Below are 19,048 nucleotides of genomic sequence, written 5' to 3' on the forward strand. Positions count from 1 at the left end.
TATTTTATTTTACTTTAATATCATTTTTAAAATTACTCCTCTTGAGCCAATGGCCTAATAAGCAAAATGGTCAATATAAAAGAAAATGTAGTACTATATTTGTTCCTACCTGATACTTTTAGAACAGAAATTGGCACTGCTTTTAATACTTTTTCATTAAGCATTCCTTGTTAAATGAAGAATATTCTGAAATAATTTAAAATATGAGGGACTGAAGATGTCTCCTCAAAATCTGTAGGTAGAAATCCAATCCTCTGATATGATGGCATTAGGAAATGGAGCCTTCAGGAAATAATTAGGATAAGATGAGGTCTTGACAGTGTGGGCCTCGTGAATGGGATTAGTACCCTTAAAGGAGTCATAAAAGAACGTGCTTTTCCTCTATGCCACATGAGGTTACTAGAAGTCAGCTGTTTGCAATCTGAAAAATGGCTCATACCAGATCTTTGCCATTCTGACCTCCTGATCTCAGACTTCCAGCTTCCAGAACTGTGAGAAATAAATTTCTATTGTTTATAAGGTACCCAGTCTATGGTACTTTGTTAAAGCACCCCAAACTAAGACAAAAGGTAACCTTTGGTACCTGGAATATCACTTTCCCCTGAGCATACAAAACAGATTTCTAGACCTACATGATTGTGAAACATAGAGGGAAGAGAGAAGAAAACAATGAGGAAAGTGGTAATCAGTAATATAGGATATAAAAGTAGACTGTGGGCTACTTGCTAGCATGTGACCTTAGGTAACTCTCCTAAATCTCAGTTTATTCGTCTGTAAATTCAGAAAGTTAAAAGTACCTGGGGTTGTTGGAAGATTAAATGAAATAATACGTGTAAATCACAGAGCACACGGCCTGCCAATCATTCATTACACTGGTTATCAGTACTGATATTTTTCTCACTGGTATAGCTGTCACAAAAATATCTTTCAAATGCTATATTAGTCACATACTTGTCATATAACAGGCAAATATTAGCTTGGTTGAAACTGTTAACATGCATGGACATTATAATGATACTGTCACTAACCTAGATTGATTTTGGAAAAGATATTGAAATGTGCAATCTGACAGACTTGGGAAGTTCCCAGATTAAAGCACAATAATTGAAAACAAGATTGTAATAACACATCTGTATTTAGGCCTATGTTCCAATGTCTTATACTTCTTTACAATAAATTCCTAAAAATGTGATATTAGCCAAATCTAAGTGCAGGATATATCGGATTTCTCTATGCTATTGTTGCAAATTTTCTGTAAGACTAAATTTAGTTTTAAATAAAAAGTTAAAACACACACAATTTCTAAAAATGGAAAGGTTGTACCAATTTTTACTATTTGTGCCTATTTTGCTGCATCTTCACTAATGCTGAAAAAATCATTTAAATTTTCCAATAGATGAAAATGATACCTTTAATTCTATTAAGAATTATCTATTCAAATCTTTCTCAATTTTTCTACTAAAATATATTGTATACTATTATCATAGCACTTACCAAACTTAACAAAATCTATTATACTGAATGTCTAGCCAAACCATTTGGTGTAACTATTAGCCCTTTGAGACCTTTAATACATTTCTTCAAATAGTTTGTCAAGAAATTTCCTTGAGTGCATTCTGAAGCGATATATTAAATGGCTTATTGCACTAAGATTTTTTGCTTAAAAGAAATAAAAAAGAAATTGGTAGGCCTTTCTTATTTAGGATTTCTTCCTATATAAGTATCTAAGACATATTTTTAAAAGAGGCATTAAGATACATTTTGTCCTTTACATTTGTTCTACAAGTTCAACTTTTTTAGTTCCTCTAACTTTGTCTTATCAAGTACCACATAAAAATAAGAAGCCCAATGAAAACACACTGTGATTCAGTCACATTTCAAAAGTGATCTGGTCAGTCAAGTTAAAAGTTAATAACTGGATTTTCAATCTCTTTTCCAGTATATAAGGAGCTTAGAGGTCACTACTCTGTCCTAACAAGTAAATAAGCTGAGCAAAATGAAAAATCAGTAAATCTTCAGAGATCCATGAGAGAAATGAGGTCACAGGGCAAACCACTCTCCCCAGAACTGGGAGATACCTAGAAGTCTAGAAAAGAAGAAAGAGCTAAACTCTTATCTACAATTCTATATTTAAAAAAAATTAAAACCAAGTAAACAAAAGAAATGAAAAAAATTATAGTAGAAATCAGTGAACTCGAAAACAGGAAATCAATAAAGAAAATTTACAAAGCCAAAAGCCGATTCTTTAGTAAGATCAATAAAATCAATAAATCTCTAGGCAGGCTAAGTAAAACAAAAAGAAGAGAAAACACAAATTACTAGTATCAGAAATGAAAGAGAACATCACAACAGATCATATGAACATTAAAAGGATAATAAATACTATAAATAACTCTACGTTGGGACACCTGGGTAGCTCAGTGATTGAGCATCTGCCTTTGGCTCAGGGTATGATCCTGGAGTCCCGGGATTAAGTCCCGCATCAGGCTTCCTGCATGGAGCCTGCTTCTCCCTCTGCCTATGTCTCTACCTCTATCTCTCCCTCTCTCTGTGTGTGTGTCTCATGAATACATAAATAAAATCTTTAAAAAAAAAGAATCCGTTAAATAAGTAATGCTTACACATTTGATAATCTAGATGAAACTGACACAAGTCCTCAAAAGACACAATCTTCCAAAACTCACACAAAAAGAAATGGACAATATGAATAAGGCCTATATCTATTTAAAATATTGAACCATAATTAATAAACTTCCAAAAGAGAAAGCACCAGGCCAAGACTGGTTCACAATGTTAGAATTATACCAAATATTTAATAAAGAAATTGTACCAATTCTCTATAATCTCTTTCAGAAGACTGAAGCAGGGAATACTTTCCAATTCATTCTATGAGGCTAGAATTAACCTACTACCAAAACAACACAGACACTACAAAAAAGGAAAACTACAGAACAATATCTCTTAAGAATACTGATGAAAAAAAGTCAACACTATTATTAGCAAATTAAATTCAGCAACATGGAATATTAATTATGCAAAAAAAAAGGAATATAATTATGCACCACAATCAAGTGGAATCTATCCCAGGCATGCATGCAAAGCTGGTCCAGCATTCAAAATCAGTTAATGAAATTAATCACATCAATAAGCTATGGAAGTAAAATCATATGATCATACTGGAAGATGTATGAAAAGCACCTGCCAATATCCAACACTCATTCATGATAAAAATTCTCAGTAAACTAAGATTAATGGGATATTTCCACAATTTGATTTAAAAAAAAAGTCTATAAAAACTCTACAGCTAGTATCATATGTAATAGTGAGAAACTTGAGGCTTTCCAAATAAGATTCAATAAGGAACAAGGCAAGGATGTCTCCTTCTCTGTACTGTTTTTCAACACTATACTGGAATTGTTTACCCAATCCATTAGGACAAGAAAAGGAAATAAAAGATATACAAAGGGGAAGGAAGAAATTAAACAGTCTTTGTACGGAGATGACATAATTATCTAGGTATACAATACAAAAGAACTTTCTAAAAACCTCCTGTAACTACTAAGTGATTATACCAAAACAGCAAAATACAAAATTAATATATAAAAGTCAATTGCCTCCTAGGCACCACCAATGAGTAAGTTCAATTTGAAATTAAAAACACAATAGCATTTAGATCAGCACCCTCCTCTAAAAAAGAAGTATCTAAGAACAAGTCTAAAAAACTATGTACAAGATCTATATGAGGAAAACGACAAGACTCTGGTAGGAAGAAACAACTAAAAAATTTGAGAGATATACCATGTTCATGGATAGGAAAACACAATATTGTCAAGATGTCAATTTTCCCCAACCTGATCTAGATCCACAGTGCTATGCCAGTCAAAACCAAAGCAAGTTATTTTTGTCAGTATCAACAAACTATTTCTAAGGTTTATATAGAGAGACAAAAGACCCAGAAAAGCTAATACAATATCAACAGAGAAGAACAAAGTTGGAAGAATGACAATAAGTGACTTCAAGATTTATCATAAAGCTACAACAATCAAAACATGTGGTATTGGCAAAATAATAAATAAATAAAACATCAATGGAACAAAATAGGGAGCCCAGAAATAGACCTACCAAATACTGTCAACCAATCTTTGACAAAAGAGAAAAGACAATACAATGGATAAAAAGACAGTCTTTTTAATAATAACAACAAAAAAAAAAGTCTTTTCAACAAATAGTGCTGGAAAAACTGGCAAAATCTACAGGGCAAAAATATAAATCTAGACATAGGCCTTAACAGCTTTCACAAAATCACTCAAAATGGATCACAGACCTTAACATAAAATGCAAAATTATAAAACTCATAGAAACATAGGAAAAAATACAGACGATCTTAGGTTTAGCGATGGACTTTTTAGATACAACACTAGAGGCACAATCAATAAAAACAAGAATTAATGAGCTGGACTTCACTGAAGTTAAAATTTTTTGCTGTGTCAAGACACTAATAAGAAAATGAAGAGACAAGTAATACACTTGAATGAAAATATTGGCAAAAGATATATTTGATAAAGGGATGTTATCCAAAATATACAAAGAACTCTTAAAAATCAACAATAAGAAAACAAACAACTGATTTAAAAATGGTACAAAGATCCTAACACACAGCTTACCAAAATGATACACAAATGATAAATAAGTATATGAAAAGATGCTCCACATATGTGTCATCAGGGAAATGCAAATTAAAAGGAGATGCTAATACACACCTATTAGAACAGCAAAAATCCAGAACTGTTAAAACCAAATGCTGACAAAGATGTGAAGTAACAAGAAATTTCTTTCTTTTTTTTTTTTTTAGAAATTTCTTTCATTGCTAGTATGAATACAAAATGGTAAACCCTCTTTGGAAAATAGCTTGTCAGGCTTTTTTTTTTTAATATTGTATTTATTTGAGAGAGAGAAAGAGAGAGAGAGCACAAGCTGGGGAGAGAGACAGAGGGAGAGGGAGAAGCAGACACCCTGCTGAGCAGAGAGCTTGATGTGGGGCTGGATCCCAGGATTCTGAGATCATGATCTGAACTGAAGGCAGATGCTTAACTGATAGAGCCACCCAGGTGCCCCAGTTTGTCAGTTTCTTATAAAACTATAAACACACCTTACCACAGGTTCCAGCAATTGGACTCCTTGGTGTTTATCCAAAAGAGCTAAAAGTTATGTACACATAAAGCCTGCACATGAATGTTTGCAGTAACTTTATCCATAGTTGCTGAAATTTGGAAGCAACCAAGATGTCCTTCAGCTGGTGAATGGATATATAAACCATGGTACAATCAGACAATGGAATATTATTCGGCACTAAAAAGAAAGAAGCCTTCAGAAGACATGGAGGAAACTTAAATGCATATTACTGAAAAAGCTCTGTACCATATAATTTGAACTATATGATATTTTGAAAAGGCAAAACTATAAATACAGTAAAAATATCTGTGGTTGCCACTGGGTAGGGAGAAGCAAAAGATAAAAAGAATACAGAGAATTTTCAGGGCAGTGAACTATTATGTATGATACCATAATGGTGGGTACATATAATTATAAATTTGTCCAAACCCATTGAAAGTACAACCCCATTACTAAACCTTTGCTGCAAAGGTATGTCAGTGTAGGTTCATCAGTCATGACAAATGTACCATGTTGGGGAAAGATGTCCACAGTGGACAAGGTTGAGCATGTGGGGATAAGAGGCATATAGAAGCCCTGTACTTTCCACTATAGTTTGCTATGAACCTATGACTACTCTATAAAATACACTAATTCTTAAAAATAAATCATGTTTTCTTCCATCTAAGCAGTCTTATTCAAGGTAATAAATAACAACCAACCACAAAAATGCAAAAAGCCTTAAAAAGTAAATGGTATACTAGATTTCAAAATTCATTTCCTCATGATCAGCAATACTTTTAAAAAATGTTCTTGTGCCAGTAAAAGTCTGTTCTTTTATATGGATTATCATTCACAAAATGAAAACCTTAATATAATTTGCAAATCATCTAAAACTGTTAAATTCTCACTGCACAGTCAAAAATCCACATATAAGTTTTGCTCCTCCAAAGTATAACTTCTAATGGCTTACTCTTGACTGGAAGTCATGCCAAAAACATAAATAGTCAATAAACAGATTTTGTATGTTATATTACGTACTGTGGTTTTTTCACCATATTCTTAAAGCAAGATAGAAGGAAAAAAGTGTTAAGAAAATCTTAAGGAAAAGAAAATACATTTACAGTAATGTACTGTATTTATCAAAAAAATCTACATATAAGTGGAACCATGCTACTTAAACAATGTAGTTCAAAGATCAACTACAAATTATTAGAATATTAATATTAAATAGAATATTGTATAGAATATTAATAGAATATTGTATAAATCCACTTATTTTATAAATAATGAAACAAAAACAATATAAAACACTCATTAGGTATATCAGCTTAAATCTTAATTTACTGCTAATTTCTAACCTTAATAATTATTACCACCAAGTAACTTGCTACCCAATCAGTAACAAAATATTCCTATTCTTGATAAGGCTGCAAATGAAGGATGAGAGAAAAAGAAATCTCTAATGTACATAGGATCAAATTTCTAAGACAAAAATGTGTTTTTCTTTCTCTCATCACTGAGCACCTACATAGTACAAGCACTGGAATAAGCATTAGAGATACAAGAGAGAACCAACAAATCTCCAACTTCTCAGAATTTATTTCTAGTGAGAAAAACAAGTGTTACTGAAGTATTGTTGAAATGGAATGTGATGCTATTTTCAGGGCACAACATAGTGCTTCAATAATTCTATATATTACAAAATGCTTACCACGATAAGTGTAGTTACCGCCCATCATCATGCAATGTTACCCCATTCCATACTTTATAACTGTAAGTATGTACTACCTAATTCCCTTCACCTATTTTGCCCATCTTGCCAACCACCTCTGCTCTGTCAAACATCAGTTTGTTCTTTGCATTTATGAGTCTATTTCCATTCTGCTGTTTTCCCCATATAAGTGAAACCAATGGTATTTGTCTTTCTCTGTCTTATTTCTTTTAGCATAATACCCTCTAGGTCCCATCCATATTGTCACAAGTAGCAAGAGCTCCTTTTTTGTGGGTGAATAATATTCCATTGTATGATACACAGTGTGATATGGCATATCTTTATTCATGTATCAATGGCTGCTTAGGTTGATTCCACATCTTGGCCAAGGTAAATAAGCTGCAATAAACATAGAGGTGTGTATATTTTTTTGAATTAGTGCAAAAAACAAATACTTTTTAAAGTACATAGATATGTATAAGTAAAATAATGATAACTTCATTCTGTGAGGAGATCAACAAGAACCTACTCCAGGGAAAGTAGTCAGGAAAAGCCCTTCTAAGGAGGGGATACCTGAACTCTATCCTGAAAACAGAGAAGGCACCGGACACAGCAAGTGCACAGTGTGAACAGAGTTATAAGCTGAGCAATGTTCAATACTTTGTATTAGGAAAGAATTTAGCCTTTTAAAAACTGAATGAAAGCTGGCGTGACCAGAACATAGGAGTGAGCAGGCTGTCATGACATGATGCAGAAGAGGTAGGCAAGGTCCAGATGAGGTGGGACCCTCACAGGTCCTGGTTAGCAGTTTGGGTTTAGCTCTAAAGACAGCAAAAATCTTTGGAAGAGTGTTAACATTTTCAACTTACATTTTACATCACTCTAGCAGTGTAAATGGTTGTAACTGATTACAGGATGCAAACACATATGCTAATCATAACATCCCAACAAGATCCAGCATCTTGGGCTAGCTTAGTAATAACAGGAATGAAAAAAAGACAAATTCTAGATGTATTTGCTCTTCTTTCTGAGAAGAACAGTCCTCAACCATGTCCTTGGAAGTCCCTTTATCATGGGAAAGTTAACTGAAAAAAAATTAACAAATTCTCTCTTTAATGATATGATGAAGTTCAGCAAAAAGAGAATGATCTGAAAATAGAATGAACTGATTTAATTGCAGCTGGGCCTTATCCTAGATAGAGGACTTTATGTATGTTACGTAACATCTATCAGCAACAGTTTACTCACAAATAAAATGAAAATAGTAACACATTTCACAAAAGAGTTACAAGATTTAGATGTTTACAATCTATCTACATATTTTGTTCATACACAGATGCTCTACAAATGTGAATAGTCAACTCCACCCCTTAGTAACCGCATTTTCTAAGTGGAATAAGTGGAGCAGATATTTAATACCAAGGAATGCATTTCTGATGGTGGAATTTGAAGCAGGAGATATTTTGAGGCAGGAAAGCATTCCCCTAAAACCAACTGTTTACCCCACCTACCAGGACATAAAGGAGCTTTCAGAGTACTGTAAATATTTATGAAAAACTTGATCCTCAAAAAAAATAAACTATTATATAATGATGAATTCTTGTTAAAATACAAAGGTAGTTATTAATACAATCCAAATACAATAACACCATTCATTTTAACTGGTCTAAAGTTTACAATGAAACAGTAAAATAGTACATGCTTTATTAAGTACTTTATTAGGCAGCAATTTCTTACACTAACAAACCTGTATTTACAGCAAGGAAAGATCATAAAGGATTTTTATTGGGGCATACATTAGAATAAATTCTTCTAACAGCTGGGTTTAAATGCGCCATCTTAAAATTAACACTTGAAAGCTGATGTTTGCTTACTTGCTAAAGAAACAAACAATGGAACACTGGATGGCATCAAGACTCACTACCACTGACACTGCACTTACAAATGATTTATTCTATGTAGTGAGGCTCAATTACTGTGAGAGTTTATCTCGTTTTGGACTTCTTAAAATTACTGAATGTTCCACACTTAAGACAGTAAAAGTTATTTTAGTATATTCTTTGACATATGACCAAATCTCCTAGAATGTTTATTATTATTCATTAAACTCAAACTAAATACATTATGTTTTCTAAAAAGTAAGGCAGAAGCAGAGGAAAAATTAGTATGACTTTCAGAAAAGATAAAGTATTATCATTCAGATCAAGATCACGACACAAGAGTGTTTCTTCATTAAGACCAATCTCTTTATTCTACAATATTACTTTTTTTCAGTTTGTTTACTTAAAGAACAGAAAGAAAAATAATGGGGGGAACATTTGAAAACAAGATGAACCCAAAAGAACCATGCTAAGAGACATAAACATTTAAATGTTGAAAATTAAAGATATAAAGAGAGAACCCTAAAAGAAACAAGAGAAAAGCCAATAGTGAGTATAAGGACCACCCATATGATCATCAGCTGATTTTTCAGCTGCAAGTTTTCAGATCAGAAAGAAGTGGCATGATATATTCAGGATGCAAAGGAAAGAACCTACAAGAACAGTCTACCAGCAAAGTTTTCATTCAGAATTGAAGGAGAGTTTCCCATACAAGCAAAATTTTTAAAAGTTCAACACTAAACTAGCATTACAAGAAATTTTGAAAGGGTTTTGACTGGCTGACTCAGCTGGTGGAGCCTATAACTCCTGATCTTAAGGTTATAAATTTGATCCCCACACTGGGTACAGAGATTATTTTAAAAAATAACATAAAGAAAAACAAACAAAAACTCCTTAAGCAGACTAATCAAGAAAAAAAGAGAAGAGTCAAGAAAATAAAATCAGAAATGAAAGAAAAGAATTTACAACTTACACCCCAAAAATACAAAAAATTAAAAGACTACTATAATTACACATTAACAAATTAGAGAACCTACAAAAAAATGGATAGATTCCTAGAAACATAAAATATTCTATAAAATAAATCTTCCAGATGTTGTTTCTTCTTTTTATTTTTTTTAAAAGATTTTATTTATTTTTTCATGAGAGACACAGAGAGAGACAGAAAGAGGTAGTGACACAAGCATACAGAGAAGCAGGCTCCATGCAGGGAGCCTGAAGTGGGACTCGATCCCGAGTCCCCAGGATCATGTCCTGGGCTGAAGATGGTGCTAAACCACTGAGTCACTCGGGCTGCCTGATGTTGTTTCTTAATCAAGAAGAAACAGAATATCTGAACAGACCAATTATGTAATGAAATTCAATCAGTAATTTAAAAACTCCCAACAAACAAAAGTCCAGGGCCAAATGGCTTCACAGGTGAATTTGAAAAAAAATGTAAAGAAGACTGAATATCTAGACTTGTCAATATGTTTCCAAAAATTGGAAGAAGAAGGAATGCTTCCAAATTCATTCTATGACTAGCATTACTGTGATACCAAAACCAGACAAACACACCACCAAGAAAGAAAATTAAAAACCAATATCCCTGATGAATCTAAATGCAAAAATCCTCAACAAAATATTAGAAAACCAAATTCAATGGTACACTATAAGGATCATACACCACGATCAAGTGGGATTTGACAGGAATGCAAAGATGGTTCAATATTCACAAATCAATTAACATCATGCACCACATTAACAAAATGAAGACCTAAAAAAATGAAGACTTAAAAAATCATTATCATTTCAATAGATGCAGAAAAAGTATTTGATAAAATTCAATATCCATTCATGATAAAAAAAAAAACTCTGAACAAAGTAGGAATAGAGGAAGCATATCTCAAAATAATAAAGGGCATATATTACACTCCTACAGATAATAATATACTCAATGGTAAAAAAAAAAAAAACTGAAAGCTTTTCCTTTAAGATTGGGAACAAATCAAGAATATAATTTCACCACTTTTATTCAACAAAGTACAGGAAGTCCTGGCCACAGCAATCAGACAAGAAAAAGAGATAAAGGGAATGTAAATGGAAGGAAGAAGTCAAACTCAGTATTTGCAGATAACATGGTACTCAAAGATTTCACAGAAAAAACTATTAGAAATAATTAATGAATTCGCTAAAGTTGCAGATACAAAATTAATATAAAGAAATTGGTTTCGGGAAGCCCAGGTAGCTCAGCAGTTTAGCGCCGCCTTCAGCCCAGGGCCTGATCCTGGAGACCCGGGATCGAGTCCCATGTCAGGCTCCGTGCATGGAGCCTGCTTCTCCCTTTGCCTATGTCTCTGCCTTTGTCTGTCTCTCATGAATAAATAAAAAATCTTTTTTTAAAAAGTTATGTAAAATTATATATGTACCTCTGTATTCAATTATAAAATATAACTATGTAAAACAAAGGAAAAGTATACAAAACTGTAAATAGCCAATCCCAGGGTAGTAGTATTATGGCAATTTTCTTTTTTCTCCATTACCCATAGTTTCCAAAATTTCTATAAGTATTGTTGGCCTAAAAACCCATAAATCCACACTTTTAAATCAGAAAAAAAATACACACTGATGTCTTAAAATAAGTACATCTGAATGATATCTAGACTCTCCACTAACGTCATGCAAAGAAACTTGACTATCAAAAAAAAAATTAACAAATTAAAAAAAAGAAACTTGACTGTCATTCTCAACACATTTCTAGAATCCTTTATTAACATTTATGATATGCTTAGCAGATTTCAGAGCAGCTAATCAACTATAAATCCTATTAGAAAATGACAGAAGAATAGTGGGGAAAAAAACCCACTGGACTGATGTTCAAATCCTAGTCTTTCTCTTTAATTTTATGACTTTGGGCAAGTTATTAACATTCTTGAGTCTTAGGTTCATCAGCTATAAAATGAAAAACAGACTATTTACCTCACACAGTTGTTGAAAGAATTAAATGTTATACTGCATGTCACAGTATCTGTGTACTAGAAACAGATAATCAAAATGCCTACTAAATATGAATCATTTCAGTATGAAAGATATGGTTTACATTTCTGAATTCACAATTTAACAAAAAATAAAAACTTGAAAGGGTAGAGGCAAAAGCACAATTAAAAGATTCAAAGATAAGACCTAAAACAATCAGTATTAGTTAACTTCCAGAAAGGTGGGAAAAAAAATCACAGTTGTTTGGCCATTTTCTAAGATTAAAGAACAAGAGAAAAATGGGTTAAATAAAAAGAATTTCAGGTGTACTTTAAAAATTAGAAATTAGCGAAAATATGCAATATATGAAAAAAACAGTTTCTGGAACAAATTACATCAGTATGTAATGGTGATCATATATTATCTGAAGACTAAGTAATCTCTTAAATCTATTCGAGATTGTGGATTCCACTGAGATGCAGGAAAAACTGGCAATCAGGAAACTGAAGTTTCTAGTAGTAAATCTTGCTAAGATTTCATATAACTTAGAAAAGCCACATCAGTAATTTGGGCCTCAATTTCCTCATTGGCATATGAGAGGGTGTGATTATGAGTCTCTATAATTTAGTTATTAAATAATATGTGATTGCCACTTAATATGATTTATGGCTGACACATTTGGCAAGAATACAGAAAGTAAACCATAGGGATGCATCACTGATCACTTATAGTCCTTCAAAGAAGTGTAATGACATTATTATATTGCAGTAACTTACACTTTGATATAATGAATAGTATATGAAGTTGTCTGAAATTCTTTAAGCAGATTGACAAGATACTTGCAACCAGAAAATAGCCTAACTAGTTAGGTCACTAATTCATGGAAGCATAATCAAGTGACAATTATACATTCTGACATATAGTTCCAAAATACCATGCTTATCTTTTGAAGGTCACTTAAGAAAATAGCACAAGTGTTTGTAACATTATGTTTTGCTTATGAGAATAAAACTGTTCACATTGTCAGATCATGAGGATATTAATGGTGAGAAGGACAGATGCTAAAAGATGGTAGGTTACAGAGGGATTAATAAATTCATTACTGACATGCCAATCACGTACTCTTGACTCTTCTACAACAGGCTACATACTGTACAGTGAGGCTTCCTGTCTGGTAGAAAAGTGAGCATCTCAGGCAGAGAAAACTGAAGCTACGTTTGCCCTTTCACTCTAACAGATGACCAGTAACTGATTAATTTAATCTTTGTCATCAAATAAATGGTGTATTTCCTTTACTCTTACAAGAAGAGCTTTAAGTTTGTAAATTAAATATCTGCAGGACTTATTCTATTAATTGCTTCAATTCTGAGTACATGCAGAATTGCCAATATGACAGGGAGAAAGAATGAAACGAAACATCTGTGTTACCATAGTCACTGTTATTCATCCACAAATGTCTAAACCCTTAAAAACTTTCTAAACTTGCAGAGATAAGAGAGGCAAGTAACAATACTAAACTGTGCATTCCATCAATTTTGTATGAACACATAACTCTTTTTTAAAGGACTCCATTTACTTTCTTAACAATGGTTATCCACAGTCCAATTTCATTTCAATATCATACAAGTATCTTTCTGTGAATTCAATTAGATGCCATACAAAATGCATTAAAGAGAATCTATGCATCCACAAAATTACCTGACAAGCAATGTGCACGAGGTAGACCAGCTCTTTAGATTCACAGCCATTTTTCGTTACTTCATTCTGTTCTTCTGAAAGGGACAGCTACGTAAAAAAAAAAAAAAGAGCAGAAGAGAAAGTCATGATTAATGAGTAAGAATAAACTAGGCATTCAGTAATACTTGAACCCTCACATCAACTCACTGTAAGTTATGCCTTTCAAGGGAACTCTATTGCTTATGGAAGATAAAGAATTCAGGATGTTTTAAAAAAATATGTTTCTAAGAATTGTCTTTGTAGTTTAGGTAGCACAAACTGCATAAGAGTAGTAAATGAAATACCTTCATTCAAGAACAGGTCTTCACTCCCCTAATTTATTTAGCCCACATTTGTGGGCAGGCTCTGAGAGACAGCATGACCAACTAGTTAAAGGAGAGCTCATGCTCTATTGGAAGAGATTGGAAACTGGCTTCCCAGAGAACAGGTGGGGAGTGCACACATGTGTCACTTCAGACTTATTATGTATATCTACACATCAGGTTTTATTTTATTTTTACTTGAACAAGAAGCTACAATTTAGAAACTGAGTTGCTTCATATGAAAACACAGATTTCTAGCTTCTATTGAAAAAATCAGAAAATCTAAATTATTGGACCTATATTCTCACATAAGAATGGCTGGAACTGAAAAGTGACCAAACCCTTTAAATGAGGCATGCACTCTCCAAGACTTTGGCACCAGTATCTCAGCTGAAAGGTAGCTATCATTCTTCATGCTGTTTGCTTTGTTATTTTAACATACACTATTCTCTTCCTGCATTTATATTACATATTTGCCCCATCTAAGGTTGTAAATTTGCAAACTCTGCTCTAGAGACAGACAGCCCCGAGTTCAAAAGTGTCACTAACTAGCTGTAGAATATTGACCTACCTACTTAATCTCTCATCGGGAAAATGAAAATGATTAACAACACCTATTCTCCAGTTTGTGAGTAGCAAATGAGATAATGCATTTAAAGTGTTCACCAAGATGCCTACTACTCATAAGTACTTAATGTTACTTATCATTATAGTTAATATTATAAAAAAGAAAAGATAGACATTCTCTATTTTTGAGAGCAGTATCACTAAAGTACTTTTAAAAACACTCTGGTATTTTTTTTTTTAATTGAAGTTGATTCAGTCTAGTATACTGGAGTTGGGGTTTTCCAGTAACTAGGAAGTTGAGATTTTTTTTTTAAGATTTTACTTATTTACTCATGACAGACACAGAGAGAGAGAGAGAGGCAGAGACACAGGCAGAGGGAGAAGCAGGCTTCATGCAGGGAGCCCAACGTGGGACTCGATCCCAGGTCTCTAGGAACACACCCCAGGCCGAAGGCAGCGCCAAACCACTGGGCCACCGGGGCTGCCCAACACTCTGGTATTAAGCAGAAGTTCACAAGGTAATGATCATTCATTTTCAAACCAGCCCAAGTAAGCCAGATTTAACTATAAAACCATACTTCCAACAAAAGAATTAGGGGTAAGAAAAAACCTAAATGAACTAAAAAGGGAAGGTGACAAGACATTCATGAGACAGAAGAGACTCATGGACATGCTCAGAAGCCTGGTTAAGGTGCAGGAAGATAAAGAATCTATACTAGACCGGGTAAGGAGAAACTAGCCAAACCCTGAAGGCTGCATGTGGACTGGAGTGATGAATGAAAATTCCAACGAAAACCTTGTAGCAAAGAGTCAACGCCTACCCAACCCCAGATCAGCGCACCAAAGGCTGGGGGAAGAGCAGGAGCACGGAGTGAGGTGAACCTGTGAAGGGTGTGGAGTCTCCTCAGCACATGCAGCTAACTGCTGTGGACGGGGAGCACAGCAAGAAAGCTCAGAGAGGGTCTTTGAGGCATTCAAGATATTCAAAAACTGAAGGCTGGAGGAGGCACAAAAAAGCCCTGAGAAACACCATGGAGGCAAACCAGGGCTTCAGAGAGAGCTCTATGCCATGGTCCGCATCCGCAGTAGGGGAGACAGAAGAGAGCTCTCGTTTGGCACAGAAGCTTGGGGATAGGATTGGAGAACAAAGACAACGAGCAGCCAGGCAGTAAAGAAGAGAGAGAGAAAGAGCATGCTTTTCCTCAATTCAGAAAACTAGTGGCTGAGCAGTAAAGCACAAAGAGATCTTTAGATACCTCACCAATTTTCAATTCCCCTCAATGGAGGGGGTACAAAACAACTCCTGGATATCCAAACCATAAGGAAGAGTATATGATTTTAAAATGTCAGTAACCACAAAAGAAATAAAGACTAGAAATAAAATCAACCTTCTTAATCAGAACTAGGGCGGAGAGGAGAATGAGGACAGAGAGAAGAAACTCCTTCAAAACGGGCAAAAAGACTGGAGGGCCTCACAGCAAAGAAGGATGGTCAGGTGGTATCAATAAAATGGCGGAGTAGGCAACTCCAAACTCCATTCCCTTCACAGACGCATGAGAAAACAAGCAAAAACTCTCAGAATCAATTTTCTCAATAATCTAGAATACGGCAGAAGGTTTACAATCACCATGAAAACACTGAATCAAGGGAAAAACCAACTTATAACTTGCAGAAAAGCTTTGTGGTATCTTTCCCTGCCGTAGCCCCATGCCTTCCCATCTCAGCAGCACTCTTGCAGGTAGCAGCTCTAGTTCCCAAGGTGGGACCTTCTTCCCTGGGTCCAGAAAGAGTAGCAAACTCTTAGCATCATTAGCAAATTCTTGTAGCTGTCTGTTCTGATCTGTCTGGCAACTACATGAAGAGTTGACACAAGGGACATGTCTTTTTCACCTAACTTGGAACTCATTCAGGGATTTTAAAAAAAACAGCATTGCTAAAATACTGTAAAGTGAACTAAAAGTCTTCAGTCACCTGAAGCAAGACTATACTTAAGACATAATATAGACAGTTTAACAGCCAGGAGAAAGAGGTGAGGAGAGAAGTTCCTTGGGAAATGAGAGTATTCAAACATGTCTGTGTAAGCTGGGGTATTGAGAAAGCCATGATTACATTCAGGGTAGCATACATGCACACTAGACATAAGGATTTCCTTATTTCACTTCCACTCTCCAACCTAAGACAGAGCTGTAAAGAGCCTGGTTAATTGTTGAATGTGTGCCTTAGCACAAAGGAAATGTGCAAAGACTCACTTATTATTTATTTTCTTTATTTTTTATTTTTAGTTCTTGGCATTCAAGGAATTCCCTGACAAAGCACTATCTGAACACAAGTAAAAGAAGAGACGTCAGAGAGCACATAGGACATGGAACACAATCTTTTCAAAAACAGTCTGGAAAACTCACTAAAAACAGAGGCTGCAACCCTCAGGATCAAAACCAGCAAACCTGTGGTCAGGGACAGAATCTGATTTCCACGGTTACCACATTGTAACATCCAAATGTCCACTATGCAACAACAAAACTCACAAACTATACAAAGAAACAGAAATGCACATTATAGGCCATTCACAAGGGGGAAAAAGCTATAAACCAGTAGAAGCTATCCCTGAGACACCCAAATATAGGCCTTAACAGATCTTTTTTTTTTTAATTTATTTATTTATTTATTTATTTATTTATTTATTTATTTATTTATTTATGATAGTCACAGAGGGAGAGAGAGAGAGAGGCGCAGAGACATAGGCAGAGGGAGAAGCAGGCTCCATGCACTGGGAGCCCGACGTGGGATTCGATCCTGGGTCTCCAGGATCACGCCCTGGGCCAAAGGCAGGCGCCAAACCGCTGCGCCACCCAGGGATCCCCTTAACAGATCTTAAATGTACTTTATAAAACACACTCAAAGAGCAAAAAGAACTAAAAACGAAACCTGAAAAACAATGTATAAATAAATGAAAATATCAATGATGAGAAAGGAAGTAAAAAAGGGAACAAAAAACAAATTTGAGGAATGACTAAAAACTCTTACTAAAGGGATCTAAGTACTATAACTAAAAATTCACTAAAGGGATCAACAGCAGACTTGAGAAAGAAGAAGAATCAGCTGACTCAAAGATAAGTCAAAATACAGGTTTCCCCCACTCTTCAAAAGTAGAGCATTCCTCTGAAACCTTTAAAAGGCAAAATGGTATAAAGTGAAGAGTATCCTCTGCTTTCCAAAAGTCTGCATTATGCCACCTGTTATGAAAGACCTCTATTAGTTAATACCTGTTTTTGCCAATTGAAAAAGATCAAAAAATGATTTTCACACTTATGAAAATAGCCACTACTGTACTAATATAGGTCTTCATCAAAGCCAAGTAGTATAAGGGAAAGTTTCAGAAAACAAGAGAAACCTGTATAGCCCAAAGAACAGAAAGAAAAAGAAATTTTAAAAACTGAAATGTTACACAGGAACCAGTAGGATATTTTCAAGAGACCAAAACACGCATTATGAAAATCCCAGAAGGAAAAAGAGAAAGACATAAGGAGATTATATGAGTAGTGACATCAAGAAGATGGAAGAATCAGAGAACCCAGACTCTAGACCCCCTGCACAGAAAAAGAGATAAGCAACTATCAACACACAAGAATATCTTTGTGAAATTCTAGAACTTGGGAGGTGAGGCCAACACAAACACTTGGATGACAAAACCTGGGAAAACTCACATGAGAAGGGAAAGCATAGTTTCATGATGACTATCATCCCTTTTGCAGGCCAGCACAGCACCACACTAAAAGGGATTCCCTAGGGCCATGGCTTTTCCTTTGGGCAGGGGGGGGGGGAGGGGTGTGAAAAAGAGCCCTAGAGAGATAGCCAGCTTTCCCAATGCTGAGGAGTGAACTTCAGGAGGCCCACCTCTGTCTTGCCTCACAGGGAACACTGAAGGAACTGGCAGGAGTAGACCACCTGGGGCCACCTAGAACAAAGAAAGGGGATGGGACACAAAGCAACCAGGCAATGGATATTGGTGGTAGCACATGTCCCCGCCAGCAACCTCACCTGATAAGAAAGTCCCGCCTGAAGCTCTGCCCATCTGCAGAGCCAAAATGGTGGCCAGGTAAGCTCAGGAGACACAATCATCAGTTTTGGCTGGTTGGAGCCCCCAATCAACGGATCATCCAATCAGAAAGAGCAGTAAGTGACCCTACCAGACTCCAAAGTCTGGCCTCCAGGCTGCACTCTGATGCAAGGCACAGCCTGTGGCCCTGCCCAGCCTGGGAGGCCAGCAAGTGAACAACTTGACCAGGCACAGCCAGAAACTCTAACCAGTAGAAAATCCAACCAGTTATCCTGCCCAAATAGAGCAAAAGATGTGTATACCATCTATCATTACACAGACCAGCCTGTGTCCCTTCCCAAAAGCACAGAGAGCCTTCAGCCTTCCTCAATCACTGAATCCCAGCCTGCAGACCCACCTGAATACAAACACCAGTCTGATACGACTTGGCTATTCAGTGCAAACTGTGACCACAACTGACCAGGGATGATTACTGAGCCCAGCCTGCATCTCTGCAATCCAGCCCAGCAAGTGGTCCTACCTGATAACAAAGCCATGCTGGCAACCCACTTGACCTCAAAAATTGTGCAGGGACCTCACCCATCAGAGATCCCAGCAGCAAGTACCGCCTATCTGCAGATGCTACCCGCTGAGTCATTCAAACTCAGAAGCTAGGGTGACTCTTCAAAGTCTTTCCCTATCAAAA

General features: G+C 35.4%; 1 protein-coding gene across 6 annotated transcripts in view; it reads right to left on the reverse strand.

Annotated features, from left to right (window-relative positions):
- Positions 1-19,048, reverse strand: part of ARHGAP32 (Rho GTPase activating protein 32) — a 265,244-nt gene that overhangs the window by 95,637 nt on the left and 150,559 nt on the right. For all 6 annotated transcript variants that reach the window (XM_055304940.1, XM_055304939.1, XM_055304936.1 and 3 more), the window contains one exon: positions 13,399-13,485. In XM_055304940.1, coding sequence (XP_055160915.1) covers positions 13,399-13,485 — 87 coding nt within the window. The remainder of the gene's footprint in view (positions 1-13,398; positions 13,486-19,048) is intronic.

This window comes from Nyctereutes procyonoides, unplaced genomic scaffold (genome assembly GCF_905146905.1).
Source record: "Nyctereutes procyonoides isolate TBG_1078 unplaced genomic scaffold, NYPRO_anot_genome, whole genome shotgun sequence".
NCBI classification, from domain to species: domain Eukaryota; kingdom Metazoa; phylum Chordata; class Mammalia; order Carnivora; family Canidae; genus Nyctereutes; species Nyctereutes procyonoides.